This window comes from Neltuma alba, unplaced genomic scaffold (assembly GCF_004799145.2).
Source record: "Neltuma alba isolate B1F8T4 unplaced genomic scaffold, ASM479914v2 tig00007094_pilon, whole genome shotgun sequence".
Classification (NCBI taxonomy): Eukaryota; Viridiplantae; Streptophyta; class Magnoliopsida; order Fabales; family Fabaceae; genus Neltuma; species Neltuma alba.
The window spans coordinates 178,307-193,869 of NW_021634665.1; the positions used below are offsets into that span (position 1 = coordinate 178,307).

The following is a 15,563-nucleotide window of genomic DNA, read 5'->3' on the forward strand; positions in this document are numbered from 1 at the left end:
TACTCCTCCGGTTCTTAATATAAGACCCATTTAACTAATTTGATTAGATTAAGGAAGTTAGGTAAGTTAGTTAATTAGAAGAAAAGTGACAAATTTCATCTTTCTTAATACTCCCTCTCCCTCTTCTACTTGATTATGGTTGAGGGAGTATCCATAAGGGTAATTTAGAAAAAATTAATAAATATGAGAAATGGGTCTTATATTTAGGACCAAGACCAACTCAAGAATTGGGTTCTATATTAAGGACCGGAGGAGTAATTTTTTTCGATCTACTTAAATTAGTCATCTTATATTAAGGATAAGAGGTATATTCAAAGTAAAACTTTGTGTCCTAAAAGATTATCTGACTCAATATTATGCTTGGATTCCAAACTTTTGGTAAGTCATCAAAAGCTGGAAGCCAGCCAGTTGAATCTCCAGTTGCAAAACATGAAGCATATGCATATCGTTTAATTATTCAATTTCAGTGAGTTCATTTACATCTGGAAGAAAAAAAATATAATGTGCCCTTAACTTGGCACTAAGCAACAAGGTGACAGGATATATGGTTCGGTAATAAACACATGAAAATTTCTTGAGGTATTGAGTTGCTTTTTGGTTGAAACTCGAATCTTGGAAATTGGAATTGGAATGGCAAATTACTTATGAACTAATCCGTGTCAGAAAATAGAACATTCCGTCTTTAACATGAAATCTAGTTGGACATAAGATTTGATTCTAAATATTAAACCACAGCCTATCACTTTGTTTTTCAAATTCATAATGTTTTCTTTAAAATATCTTATTGATTATAAGAAGTTCTTGCCAAAGGAGAGTTTCCACGCAAATGATTAAAAAGAGTAGTCTAGAAAAGTCAACTTATATTTGTTACAATTAATCAATTTAACTAATTTTTTTAATCTCTTAAAATTAGTTGTTTTGTTAGCTCTTATACTAAGAATTAGAGGTAGCACAACCAAGCTAATCAATCACGTCTTCGGTAAAAGAAAATGAGAGGCTCGTATGTTGAGAAATAACACCGTGAGATTTCATTAAATTAACAGGTGAAGTTGGAAAGCAAGATGAATCACCAACTGTATGTGTGTGTCTACATATATATATATATTTGGCCATAACCCCATATACACATTATATTCTTCACTGAAAATTTGAACTCACAACTTGACGTTTAATAAAATTTTAATAAAAATATTTGGTATTAATTGAGCTACAAGTCTGGACAATTAGCAATTACTCATCTGGTTTTATTTATAAGGTACTTCTAACATGTTTTACACATACCAAGTAAAACTTTAAATTACATTAACTCTCCATTAAAATATAGTAACTTTTCAATTTTATCCTTATTTAATATATACACCTTCCCAACAAAAAAAACTATCTACAGTATAATAAATGAAGGACAATATAATATATTCATGGTAAAAATTTAATAATATGACTTATAAATAGGTAAAAAAAATCTTCTCTCTAACCTATAAATAGAACTAGAGGTGTATTTAGTTTGACGCTTAGTGTTTTGAGTCATGTATATAAAAAAAATTATTAATTGAAAAGCTTTACAACAGTTATGTAATTCAACTTGACTCAACATGAACTAATCGGAAACAAACTAATATATGACTTCTGGAAATATTGATTGATAGATGGAACTGTAAAAACCAAATATAAATGAGTTAAATTTGATTGGTTCTTCGTTATAATATTTTTTTAGTTTAAAAAAATAAAATGTCTTTAAAATATAGAAATGCTTGGGTGTGTGCTAATTGGACATAGAATCCAACAAAAACTCCATTAGACTTAAGACTTGAGTCTTGAAGTAAGCATGCCGGCTGATGCTTTATCCTCATGATGGCATTCCCCTCCTTCATAATTATTCTTCCTTAGCCACAAGCAATGTGCTTTCTTTTTCATTATTCCATTATTTTATTATTTTTATGGGATCAAGGATTCATTTAATTTCATCTCCCAATTAACTAGGATTATTAGTTACTGGAAATGCATTCTGGTCACAATAAAATTAATTACTCTTCTCCACCTAAAATGTATAAGTTACTGTAGATAATTAATTTACATAATTAATTAAATTAATTATTTATAATAAACGTGTGTTGATTTTTCAAAAATATCTGACACTTTCTCGAATGAGACTACTTCTAATGAAAAGATACTTGTACCTATTATAAAAAACAAAAAGAAAGTCAAGTGTGTTTCGAAATTTTTCCAAAGCAAACCAAAACTTGATTCAATTATAAGCCATGCATTGGAAAAACGATAAAAGTTCATTTCGATACCTTGACTTGATATATACATATACATTTTTTTTTTTTGCCAAGACACACACAGATAGATGGAAAAGTTGAGGTGTAGAGGAATTTAAATAATTCATTTTTGTTAAATAAAGAACAATATTCAAGCTAAGTAAGTCGTGGTACATTTTTCCTTTAAAATGAGCCAAAGCTAAGCTTGGTGAATGGGCTACATATTGACCAGAAAAACATAACTTAGTGCATAAGTTAATCTGCTCTTTTGTTCAATTTGGTTGATATTGATAATCCAGTGTTAGTTAATAAACCCTATATGGAGCTATGCGGGGATGCAGCACACATGAATATTGGAATAAGAATGAAATATTTTACACCAGATACGAAAAAAATATTCATTTGTTTTTGTGATGTCCACAGCTCATCCAATTTTCTAAAAGTGACTCCAAATCTCAATTGTTACGCTTCTGATATTTAATAGTAGATCTACTCCCTCCGGTCCTGTATATAAGTTTCATTTTTTTTTGGAGAGAGGTCTGGTTCGAAACAATATAAGCTTTATTTTTTAGTTTGTCTAAGCATTTATTACTTTTTTTCTACTTTGCTCTTAGTTGACTGTATTTAGTACTTTCTCATTAATATTATCCCTATATATTCTTTTTCATCATTTTTTTCATTTATTGTCTCTCTCATTCACTCTCTTAATAAATGAAGGCAAATTTGGAAGAAAAAATATATTTCTGACCTACTTATTATTTTTAGGCATAGAGAGAAGGGTTTTTTTTTTGTTCTATTTATAAGTCACTTCATTAAATTTTTATCATGAATATACCATATTATCCTTCATTTATTATAGTGTAGATAGTTTTTTTTTTAAAGGAGTATATATTAAATAGGAGTAAATTCGGAAAGTTGCTATATTTTAATGAAGAGTTAATGCAGTTTAAGGTTTTTCTTAGTTTGTGTAAAATATATTGAAAGTGCCTTACCAGAAGGAGCATATAAGATCGGAGGAAGTAGATGGTAGTAATTAAACTGGTTTAATATTGTGAAATAAAGTTTTCAAATTCAATGGTAACAACAAATCCGAGCGACAATTCAATTAAATGAATCCGTACCGCTTGGTTTGTTTAATCAGTGTTGTTAACATTAAAATATTTGGTAAGTTCGATGCACACACATGTGCGGGAAGATTCATTCCCCCCTACCTTCTTTGAAATCTCAAGCTGTTAGAAAGTTTCATCCACAAATCCCTCAGTTTTCGAGCCTCCTCGCCCGCCTTCCCTTCCCTTTCACTCCATTCTTATTCAATTAATATATAACCTTCCACACACACACACACACATATATATATAACCCACCTTCTTTCTCCAGACGCTGCTTCAAGCTCTCTACCCCGGGCTTTTTTTTCTCTCTCTCTCTCTTTCTCTCTTCTTTTTTTTTAGGGTTTATCCCTTTCATTTGGAATCTGAGCATCATATATATATATATATATATATCAGCACAGCGCCATGGCTAATAAGGTGGTTTCAATATCAACGACAAAGGGACATGGCTTCAGCAGCAAATGCGCTTCTCTCATAAAACAGCAACGTGCTCGTCTTTACATCCTTCGCAGATGTGCCACCATCCTCCTCTGTTGGTACATCCATGGAGATGACTGATCCATCCAAATAAAATATATCTATTATATATATAAGTATATTATGTCTTATAAATTATTTTCTTATTAATTATATATATGCTATCATCAATATGGTGTCGATATTTCAAGTTGAGGTCCATGGAGATCGATGACTGTACTGTGTTGCTATAAATTATGACGTACCACTGTGATCTTCTTCCTTTGTTTGAGTCACTGGGCAAAACCCAGTGGTTTTTCTTCTGTTTCTGGGGAGTAGAAGAGAGGCTTGTGGTTTATATATATAAATATATATATATATATATTCTGGTCATGAAGCTTCATCATCATCTTCAACACTGTGCAATGGAATGGAATTGAGTTAATACGCTGCAGCAGTTGGGAATTTACTATTCGGTCCTCCTCTCAATCGGACCCTTTTGTCAAGGGTCAACCCTGCCTTTAATTAATGTTGCTTGCTATTTTATTTAACTTGTGAACACAATCAACATTCATGTGATTTGATGTTGATAAAAATAATAATAATGATGATAATAATAAAATGGAATTTTAGTATATCTTTTGTTATTATATATATCTTTCCGTACATGGAACTATGCTAATATCTGAAATAATTATAAAGTGATAATTAATTAAAAAATTATGGTAGCTTAGAGTGTTGATAAGTTATGTTATTGATGATTGATGATAAATTAATTTTCTCAACAATTATAAAAATACTTAGTATTAATACTTTACAAATTTCACTACTTTCAGATGAAAAGAATCTTGTAATATATATTAGTTTGTAATTTTTAAATTGTGAAGCAAAATGATAGCTGACTTACTAATCCTTATTAAAACCCTTGTGAATATTTTAAACTATACTTGTCAATAACTAACAAAATTGTCAAACCTAATAAATGCATAACTTGTGATTTTAGTATTTCATACCTGTTAAAACGTAATAAGATTTTGTTAATATATGTAAACCCATAATTGTCAATGTCAATATGATAATCTAAAGTTGACAATAATAAATTTGTCATTTTCATAAACTCACTTATGATTTTGCTAACTCTTACTTGTCAATATGTGAACGGAGTCTCATTATCAAATGTCATCACGAGAATGCAGATATTTCTTCGCTTGTCACTATCGTCAATTTCTTAAATAATATTACCTCTTATCCTTAATATGATGGTTTATTAAAAATTAGATTTAATCCTAAATATAAAACCTTAATCTATCTGGTTTTTGAAGTTTATAATTTTTCTCAGAATATCCCTATTTGTAACGAGTTCCTACTAAGTTGTAGTTTCAATACACATAATTAAATATAATAATTTAGAGAAGTCAAAACACACTTATTATAATTAACTAATTTAACTAATTTTTTTAATATTCTCATATTGGTTATTTAGCTTTTACTTTTCTTCTCCTATTTATAAGTCATTTCTAACATGTTTCATATCTTAAACTTCACTAACTCTCATTTAAAATTCAATAACTTTTCAACTTTATCCCTATTTAATATACATTATACTTTTTTATAACAAAGTTAATCTAATATTAAATGAATAATAAAATTATACATTTATATAAAAATTTTCTTTCTCTGCATTATAAATAAGACAACAAAAACTGCTTCTCTCTCTTCCCTATAAATATAGGGAGGGCCAGAAGAGAAGATTCAAGGCATAGTCAGTTATATATAAAAAGCTTATTCCCCCTTTCATCTAGCAGTGTTACTTCGGTCATTTCGCTAAATCCTGCGGTGTATACTATGATCCTTTACTAAAATTCCCCCAATCTTCGATCAGTATTAATTAAATGATGATTTCTTTTCTTGATACTTATCACCAGGCCCAGTTGACCAGTTAAAAACTCTCTTTTTTAAAAGGGGAAATATCATTGGGCTAACAAAATTCTAAAAGAAAACCTTTGCTAAACGGATACTAGGCCCTTTCTTTCATTGGTCAAATTTCAAAATCGGAAGTAATAAAGACCAAGTACGAAGCAATATGAACAAATACATATACTCCTCCGGTCCTTAATATATAACCTCATTTTTGAATTGGTTTTGGTCCTACATATAAGGTCCATTTCTTATGTTTATCAATTTTTTCTAAATTATCTTTATGGATACTCCCTCAACCATAATTAAGTAGAAGAGGTAGAGGGGTATTAAGAAAAATGATTATGATGTTTTAGAAAAAATGTGTCATTTTTCTTATAATTAACTAACTTACCTAACTTCCTTAATCTAATCAAACTAGTTAAATAAGTCTTATATTAAAGATAGGAGGAGTACCACTTATTAAGATATACAAGTGTGTGTATCTTTACTAATGCAGTACAGATCTCTCATAAGGACTTTAATACTATTTTTACTATTATATGAAGCTGACATCATAATAATTTGGATATTGGGGGGGGGGGGACAGAAAGTTGACTAAGTATGATAGTAAAATGAAGAAAATGATGATGAAATGACAATATATGCTAAAATGATCATGAAATCTTTTGACCAAAGCTGGATATGACAACACAATGGTATTGGCTTCATATATATATAAATATATATTTAATATGAGTCCAAATTTTCATTATATGCGGATCCACGTTCATGGGCATTTGCATCACATAAGTCTCTTTAGTGGTGCGACCGCCGAACCAAGCACGAACTAGTGGTTGCTTGCGCTTGCAAAATTGGCAAGTTTTATATTCCTGCTTTTTTCCCCCTTTATTATTGAATGTTTATAATTCTATTTGACTTTTGGTAAATTGTGCATATTAAAATTGACAATATATAAGTAATAGTAGTTAGGTTAAATAAATTTTTCTTAAAGGTGTGTTTGGTTGGAGGGGAGGGGAGGGGATAGTAGGAAAAATGAGCCCCTCCCCTCATTTGGTTAAAAATTTTGGAGGGGAGGGGAGCCAAAATGTTCCCTCCCCTCCCATCCCATCCCCATCCCCATCCCCATCCCCATCCCCATCCCCATTTTAGCTCCCTTCCAAATTGGGAGTTTTTGGAGGGGAGCTAAATTTTTGTACCATTATACCCTTATGATTTTTTTGATATTCTACAACCACCTATAAAATATGTTATTATAATATTTATTTTAAATAAAAAATATATTATCCTAAGTAAAAAATAAAAAATATAAATTATTATAATTAAAAAATATATTATAATATAATTTATTATAAATTATTATAAAAATAGGAAAATTATTTAAATAAAAAATTATAATATTACAAAATTAATTATTTTTTATAAATATATTATTTATTAAATATATTTTAAAGCTGAAAAAAGGCATAGCCTAAAGAGAATAAAATTTTAATTTTTTTAGAGCATATAAAATTTTTTAATTTGATTATTTCAAATATATTATTATATTAATTAGAATTAAAAAATACTATACCAATTTTTTAATGCACATATTAATATGATAAAACTGAATTTTTATTAAATTATACTCTAAAAAATTAATTTAAATTAAGATGTAAATTAATTTATATAATATATCAATAAAAAATATAAACTAATATGTAAAGGTAAAATAATAAATTGATTATGACTATCCCTCCCCTCTCCTTTTTGAACCAAACAAGGGATCATTAAATATCCCTCCCTCCCCTCCTTTTTTATCAAACCAAACAAGGTGAGGATGAAACCTCCCCTCCCCTTCCCTACCCCTCCCTCCTCTCCCCTCCCCTCAAACCAAACACGCCCTAAGAGTTTGAACCTTTGAGAAAAATTCTGAATCTGATATCAAATGTTAAATTAAAGTATAAAAGGTGCGTATATACGAAGTTTTTTTAAAAAACACAAAATTAAACGCAACTCTTGTAAAAACATAACAGCAACGGTCTAAATAAAAGTAATCTTTAAAATCATATGATTCACTTTCAATATTTTAAATTATAATGATTAAATTGGAAATGAATAAAGGTATAAGGATAAAAAAGAATAACTAAACTTTAATAATTAATTACATATATCTAAACAAAAATGGCCAATCAGATCCTTATTATATCTTACACTGAAAAAAAAAATCCATCTTACAATCATCATGCTTGAAGAATTCAGTTTCTCACAAAATATTGGATATTATAAGTTACCACTTCCTTCCCATTACACTATGAACCATGGAATCATATTGTAAAGACAGAGGAAGGAAGATACTACCTCGGGTCTTTAATATAAGAGTTAATTGACTAATTTGAGTATATTAAAAAAATTAGTTAAATTAGTTATTTGTAATGAATAAGTATTATCTTTCCTAAAATACTCCTGCTAATCAAGTCTACTGACTAGAACTATCATTATTACAAAGACTATTTTGAAAAGAAATAGATAAATATGAGACAAAGGGGATTGGGGTCTTATATTTATGACTAAAATAAAAACCAAACAAAATCTTATATTAAGAAATCAAACAAAATCTTATATTAAGAACAAGAAGTAGTAATATTTAATGAATGAATTGACCATCTAACCTCATTTTGCAGGAGACACACTTACAAACTATATCTCCAAAAGATTCTCCTTATGATTAGTGGCTATAAAGATATGTCTCAAGTCTCCAAGCAAAAATAAAATATTTCGTAACATGATAAGATCTGATGTTAAAGAATTTAATCTCTTCTCAACTTTCTAGTTCTTACTACAATCGGTTAATAAGCATAGGAAGTGCCTTAAATTTCTAAAATCAAGTATTTACAGAGTAATAATTTTATTGGAACATTAACTTCCAAGTTCTTGGGAACCCAAGTTTTCTCGTCAATGCCATATATAGCTAGCTGGTCAGTGTGATTTCGAAGTTGTAATATCAGTTATTTACAGTCCTGATTTGCCGGTTCTGTGGACAGAAGCCGCGTCGAAGTTGAGCTGAGGTTCGTTGTCTTCTCTAGTTTTTTAGTCACAGTACTGCACCTAGCTAGTGCCTATGCTCTGTTTTGTTGTCTTTTTTTCCTCCGAAGTGGACATGCGTATAGTCTAGCACTCCTTTTCCTTTGTTGTATGATTTCACGAGTTACTGTGATGATACAGCAGATATACCCTTTTCTTTATAATGAGAGGAATGAAATGAAGCACTTGAGTGGCACTCTCCCTGTGCTTGACATTTGGTTGGGCTGGAGAAAAATCAATTTCATGCCTATAATGTGTTTGTGTAAATGCCCCACTACTGAAAACGAAACCAATGACCTCTGTTAGGTGGACTATACTTTCAAGCTTCTAATCAAATTAGTCAAAAAGTTGGACCAGAAGTCAAAACCTAATTATGATCATGTTTAATGCAACATTCCTTACTCTATTGAATCACCCATATCACACCCCCCCCCCCAAAAAAAAAAGAAAAAAAAACTAATTTCCTCATGTGAGACAGAGGTACCATGCTAACCCATTATCAATTATAGTCCCAACCTTGCTCGGAAAATTCCAAGAATTTACCTGCCAGCATGCCTAAAAAATGTTATGAAAGAGTTGGCCCCGAAAAGAAAAAGGAATGATATGAAAGAAATGATAGAAAGATGATAAACACAACACTTAATATGCCAAGAGACTTTATGTACTCCCATGAAAACTGTTAATTTGACATAGCTTTTCTATAGATGCTTAGATAAATAAAAGCTCCTCTAATTAAGTAAAACTTGGCGTCGAATATGAAATTTGAATCAATATAAAGAAACCAACATTTTTTAAAAAAGGTCTTGATGTAGATTACGTATAGCTTTTGATAGCATTCGCTACAGCTAATATTACTGTCGAAATTGTTAAAGTAAGTAGAACCGTATAAGCTTTCCTCTGTGTTCAATTGTCGGTGTGATTCTAATATTCTACAAAGTTGTGTTGCAATGCTCGTGGTCGATGGGTCTGTGGGACGTATTTGTTTGTTTTACATTCTTCATTTATTCATTATTCCATCATTTATAAAGTTGACAACTTTGGTTTCCTTAGTTGATTTGAGCTATCATTGCTACTCATCTCATCAGTGATTTTGTGTACTTCTTAATGCATAAAATTTCCATTCAAGTCCAGGTAGCTAGCAATAAACTGTGAATGTTATCTGACTTGGAAAGCATGGCATGTTCACTATATCATTTCATCTACATTGCAATCACTTTAGAATCATAAAATCATGTCTTGTACATTTCCAAATCTAACAGGCCTTAATTAGGACTTGGGGTGCTTATGCAAATTTAATCCTTCTAAGACAGCTGGGTGAGAAATGAAATGGATATTGATGATTTTCTATTTAACTTGTCCTGCTATCACCAAATTGCACACAGACGCGAAAACACAACCAAGACTATTCACGTCTTGAACCACTGCATGGAGAGAGACAAAGCACATAGTATTTGTTGCATATTCATGATTTTTATAATGTTCACAAAGTGATGTACAAGGCTTTTTCTTGGTAAATGAAAGTAACCATTTGAAACGCGAAATATGCATGAGTTTGAGATATCAAGTCCCAATATATGGTCTTCAGCTCAGAAAAAGTAGTAGTACATGGTCACACACTCTCACCAGCTTGATTGACCTATGATATATGGTTTAACGCTTACAATAGCATTTTCCCTTTATTTAGGAGCACATAGAGGAGAGTGAGAAGTTAGAGAATCAAACTCACTATCCTAGTTTACTTACCATTCATTCAATTGCTCCTGCTATCAATAATTTCTAACCATGACAATGGTAACAAGTAAATTCAGTAACAGTGTCGCAATATTAAAAATGAGGAGTGAAGAGGATTAACTTTAGGATGCTGTACATGTCAGAAAAGGAGTTTAGGGGTGATTGGTGTTATGTGAAGCTATGGCATTTTACATGAGCAGCGAAAATAGTGACAAAAACAGAGAGGTTCATCGGTTGAGTATGAATGATCACATAATTTACTTCGATTTCTGAAAGCTTGATAATAGCAACATTATTATCGTGATAATCATCATTTACAGTGGTAAGAATCAAAATCTGTACGTACAAAATACAAAAAATTTTGCACAAGTATACATATCTGCTGTCAAGGTTTTTTGAAGAACAATCATTTTTCTCTACTCTTTATTCTGTTGTTGTTTGGCTGATCCTACATTCTTCAACCACTCAACAACTTCTTTGATGCTTGGCCTCTTGAAAGGATTCTGGTTGACACACATGCAGGCCACGTCAAGTACCTGCAGCATCTCCTCTTCAAAGCCCTTTCCTCTCAGAAGAGGGTCGAAAACTTCATCTTGTTTTCCTTCACTCCTCATTTGTTGCACCCAGCCAACCAATTCCCTTGACATTTTTGGCTTGCATATGTCAACAGGTCTCCTCCCGGTGAGCAGCTCAAGCATGACGACCCCAAAGCTGTACACATCTCCCCTAAGAGTGGCAACCCATGCTTGTCCATACTCAGGGGGAATGTAACCTAATGTACCTACAAGTTCAGTTGTAACATGAGTGTGATATGGAAGAATCAACCGAGACAACCCAAAATCTGCAACATGTGCCTCAAACTTCTCATTAAGGAGGATGTTGCTTGACTTTATGTCACGATGGACAATGTGTGGTTCACATATCTGATGCATGTAAGCCAACCCACAACCCGCACCTCGTGCTATCTTCAGTCGAGTTGGCCAATCAAGTTGAGTTGCACCATTAGGCTTCTCGTGCAACCAATAATCCAGACTTCCATTTTCCATGTAAGAATATATGAGAAGCCGAAAGCCATCATGTACACAGTAACCTTGCAATGCAACCAAATTCTCGTGTCGGGCTGTTGACAAAGCCTCCACCTCTGCTTTAAATTCCCTTTCCATGAGCCCCAAATCTCCTGAAAGTTTCTTGATAGCTAGCTTAGTTCCATCAGGTAAAGTTGCTTTATAAACCAAACCAAAACCCCCACATCCTATTATGTTTGCTTGACTGAAATTTTCAGTGGCTTTTAAGATCTCAAATATGTTAAGATCTTTGACTTCATTTGTTTTGCTGGGGAACATTACCACTAGACTAGCCTCCTTATCAACTTCAGGATGAACACCACTATTGGAGTAGGCAGAAATTGATTCCAGTTCAATCTTGTCCGGGTCTCCCCCTGGATTGATCCTCCTCTTCGAAAGTATCCAGATTACCAAAACAATCATGATAGAAACAGTGCCCAAACAGACTGCGATGACAAGTCCAATCATGATTTTTCTGTTTGAAGTGCGATGAGATGCATTGTTACCTTGTAGACTAGGGCAAGAACGTTGTATAGCTGAACCACACAATCGTGAGTTTCCTGCAAAACTGGAAGGAGGGAAGGTATCAAATTGGCCACCTGTTGGTATCTCTCCTTGAAGATCATTGTTTGCCACAGTGAAAAATGACAAGAAATGCAGGCATTTAAGTGAAGCAGGAATTTCACCAGATAGTCTGTTTCCTGAGAGGTCTAACTTCTCTAAATTAGTCAAGTTAGAAATTTGAACTGGAATACTGCCAGAGAAGTTGTTATTACCCAGATCCAACTGATGTAGGACTTTCAAGAGGCCAATCTCCTCAGGAATATTGCCACGCAGACTATTGTTTCTCAGATATATTGCTGGTGGTAGGTTGGAAAGCTGATTATACTGCTGCTGAGAAGCATTGTTCGGCACAATGAAGACAGGTAACTCCAGGTAAGACCTTACTATTCTATCATTTGCCTGTTGTGATGTTAATGCTGGAAATCTTGTGAGTTCCGTGGGAAATACTCCTGTAAGTTGGTTATGAGACAAGTCTATGTAGAATAGCTGTGGAAGTTTACCCAACCAAGGAGGAATTGAACCAGTGATAAGATTATAGGACAGATCAATGACCTCGAGCATCCTAAGCCTTGCAAGCCATCCTGGTATTTGACCTGTGAAATTACAACCACCCAAGGCTAGCACTTGGAGTTTTTGGAATCCATCTCGGCCAACCAAGTTCTCATCATACGGGATGGTTTCATTATAAAAATTCTTTGAGAGGACAAGGCTACTAAGGTTCTTGAGGCCTGAGAGTATCCTCATAGCTCCTGTGAAATTTCTTAGAGAGTTGGTAGATATTGATAGGAAAGACAGAGACTCGAGTCCAAGTATGTCTGGAGTGATCTGTCCTTCAAGCTGATTAGATGCCAGCCTTACTGCAGCCAGTGATTTGCATGCATAAAGGGTTGTTGGTAAATTGCCCGTAAAATTATTGTTGCCCAGATCAAGAGTGATAAGCCGCTGGAATCCGGAGAAATTAAATTCCGCAAGATTCCCCTTCAAGAGGTTGACCCTTAAATTTAACTCAACAAGATTGACACAGTTCACCAGAGATGGAGGTATAGTACCCGTCAAATTGTTTATATGAAGGAGTAGCTTTTCCAGTTTGGATAACTTACCCATACCTCGTGGTATGTATCCTCCGAAATCATTGGAGTAGAGCTCCAGGACTGTGAGGTTGGTGAGGCTAGCGATGCCCTCATCAATATTTCCAGAGAGTTGATTGAGGGGCAAGGAGATCTCTCTAAGGGAAACGGCATCAAAAAGAGCACCAGGAAGAGGCCCAGAGATAGAATTGAAACCTGCTCGGAAAATCTCAAGCTTGGAACATGCTCCCAATCCAAATTGAATTGAACCGTTAAATTTATTGTAGGAAAGGTCCAAGAATCTGAGACTGTCACTAATGCAAAGTTGAGAAGTGGGAATTGAACCTATGAAGCTATTGTTACTAACATTAAAAGATGTCAAAGTCCCTGCTGCAGCAGCAGCTTCAAGGTACTGAATGAAAGAAGAAGGGAGTGTTCCTTGAAATAGGTTGCTAGACAAATCAAGCTCCTGGATAATACTACTGGTTTTGTTATTAATATCAGAGGTCGGCAATTCATCAGAGAGACGATTGTAGCTTAAATCAAGAATCTGCAGGTGATTAAGGAGCGAGAAGAATTGGATTGGGAGATTACCAGAAAGTCGATTGTGGGAGAGATTGAGCTGAGACAGACCAGTGAGTTTCGTGAGAGCAGGGGATATTGAACCAGAAAGACCTCTGTATGGAAGCCATAAGCCAATAACTCGCTGATCCCCATTACTCATATTCCTCTCACCGCAAAGAATGCCTTCCCAAGAGCAGCAATCAACAGAAGAAGACCAATTAAGAGGAGGGTGAGGTTCTGTGGATATATCGTTGGAGAAGTCCAAGAGAGGCTCTTTATCCAATTGGGTGCAAGAAGAGGAGACAGTGACAACGAGGCAAGACAGAACTAACGGTACCATGAGAAAGGCCATGAACCTCGTATCCCTGAGAATGGTGCAGGGTCTTGCTGCAGCAGCTGATGTTGATGGGTTTGGTCTTTGTCTTTGCGTGTAAGCTTCCAGTGTCATCAGGACAGATACCCAGAAGGGAAAGACGTCCTCTTGAGGATCTTTCTTCATGTAAAATGAAGAACAAGAAGATGAAGAAGGAGACGGTGAAGACGGAGGAGGAAAAGCAGACATATGGGTTTCATCGGCCAATCTGGGAAGAGGAGTTTGGGGTGTTTGGGGGTTATTGCGCGCGACCATGCCTTGACTGGGGTCTGGAAAATAAAAGAGGTTGAAGAAAAAGATGGAGAGAGAGAGTGAGTTGAGAGAAGATAAGCAAGACCATTCAAGAGATATGAAAAAACAGAGATTATTTTACAGCAAATAACTAGCCAGACCCACTTCAATTACAAATCCGAATCCATTTTTAAAACTTCTGTGGAGAAGCTACGCGAGTTGGCTGAGAAGACGCAGAGATAAGACGGCCATCTGAAATGCAAAAGGAGAAGAGGGCAAGTACGGGCTTTGGCAGAGTCATCTACGTTCTCTCACCACGTGTCTCCCTCAATTTGATTATTTAAAAAACAAACAACTTCTCTCGCCAAATTGTTTTTTTATATTTTATTATGGAAAACAACTTCACGGGTCTCCTCTTGCCGTGTGGTCAAACCGTCAAAGTAAATGGGGTTATAAAACGAATTTAATCTTATTAAATGCTATTTAATGTTAATAAATATTTTTACATTATTTTGCCTCTGAATAGTTAGGTATATATTTTTAGAGAATATATATCAGTAAATTACCAACAAAGCCCAACACAGTTGCTAGATAGCAGGGTCATTTAAACATGATGTCTTAAGACAAAACACATTTCAGTCATCTCTAAGTCTTGGAAGAATTAATCTCTAACTATTGGTTGAAGCATACTATATGATTTTTATCCCCAAAAAGATGATATTTTTGAGTTTTTTACATTATACTTTTATCTAACATTTTATAGTATTAATTTATTGTTTAATATGTTGATAATTTGGTATATTGTGGTATTTTTTCACACTATGACATTATATTTCTTACTTATATGTATGATGATATATGCATATACTATTATCTTTATTTACTTATTATATCATTGGTTTTACGGATGATCTAATTGTTTGAAGCATGACATACTAATTTTTTCAATTTGGCTTCTTGATCCGGAGAGAGAGAGAGAGTTAAGAGAGAGAAAGAGTGATGCTGACAAATGGGTAAATACATATATATATATATATATATATATATATATAAAAGGTTGAGGATGCTTCCATTAAGAAAATCATTTCCATTCAGCGTTTACTTTTTGAGAGGGCATTGTTTGTTTTGAGGGGCGGCCAGTAGTGGCTGGTTGGAATTTGTCT

The 15,563-nt window shown here is 33.4% G+C and overlaps 1 protein-coding gene across 1 annotated transcript; it reads right to left on the reverse strand.

Annotated features, from left to right (window-relative positions):
• Nucleotides 1–10,746: 10,746 nt before the first annotated feature.
• LOC114751755 (tyrosine-sulfated glycopeptide receptor 1) lies at nt 10,747–14,639 on the reverse strand. Its single transcript, XM_028940425.1, has one exon. The coding sequence runs from the start codon at nt 14,422–14,424 to the stop codon at nt 10,954–10,956; it is 3,471 nt and encodes a 1,156-aa protein (XP_028796258.1). The 5' UTR covers nt 14,425–14,639; the 3' UTR covers nt 10,747–10,953.
• Between the last annotated feature and the right edge of the window lie 924 nt (nt 14,640–15,563).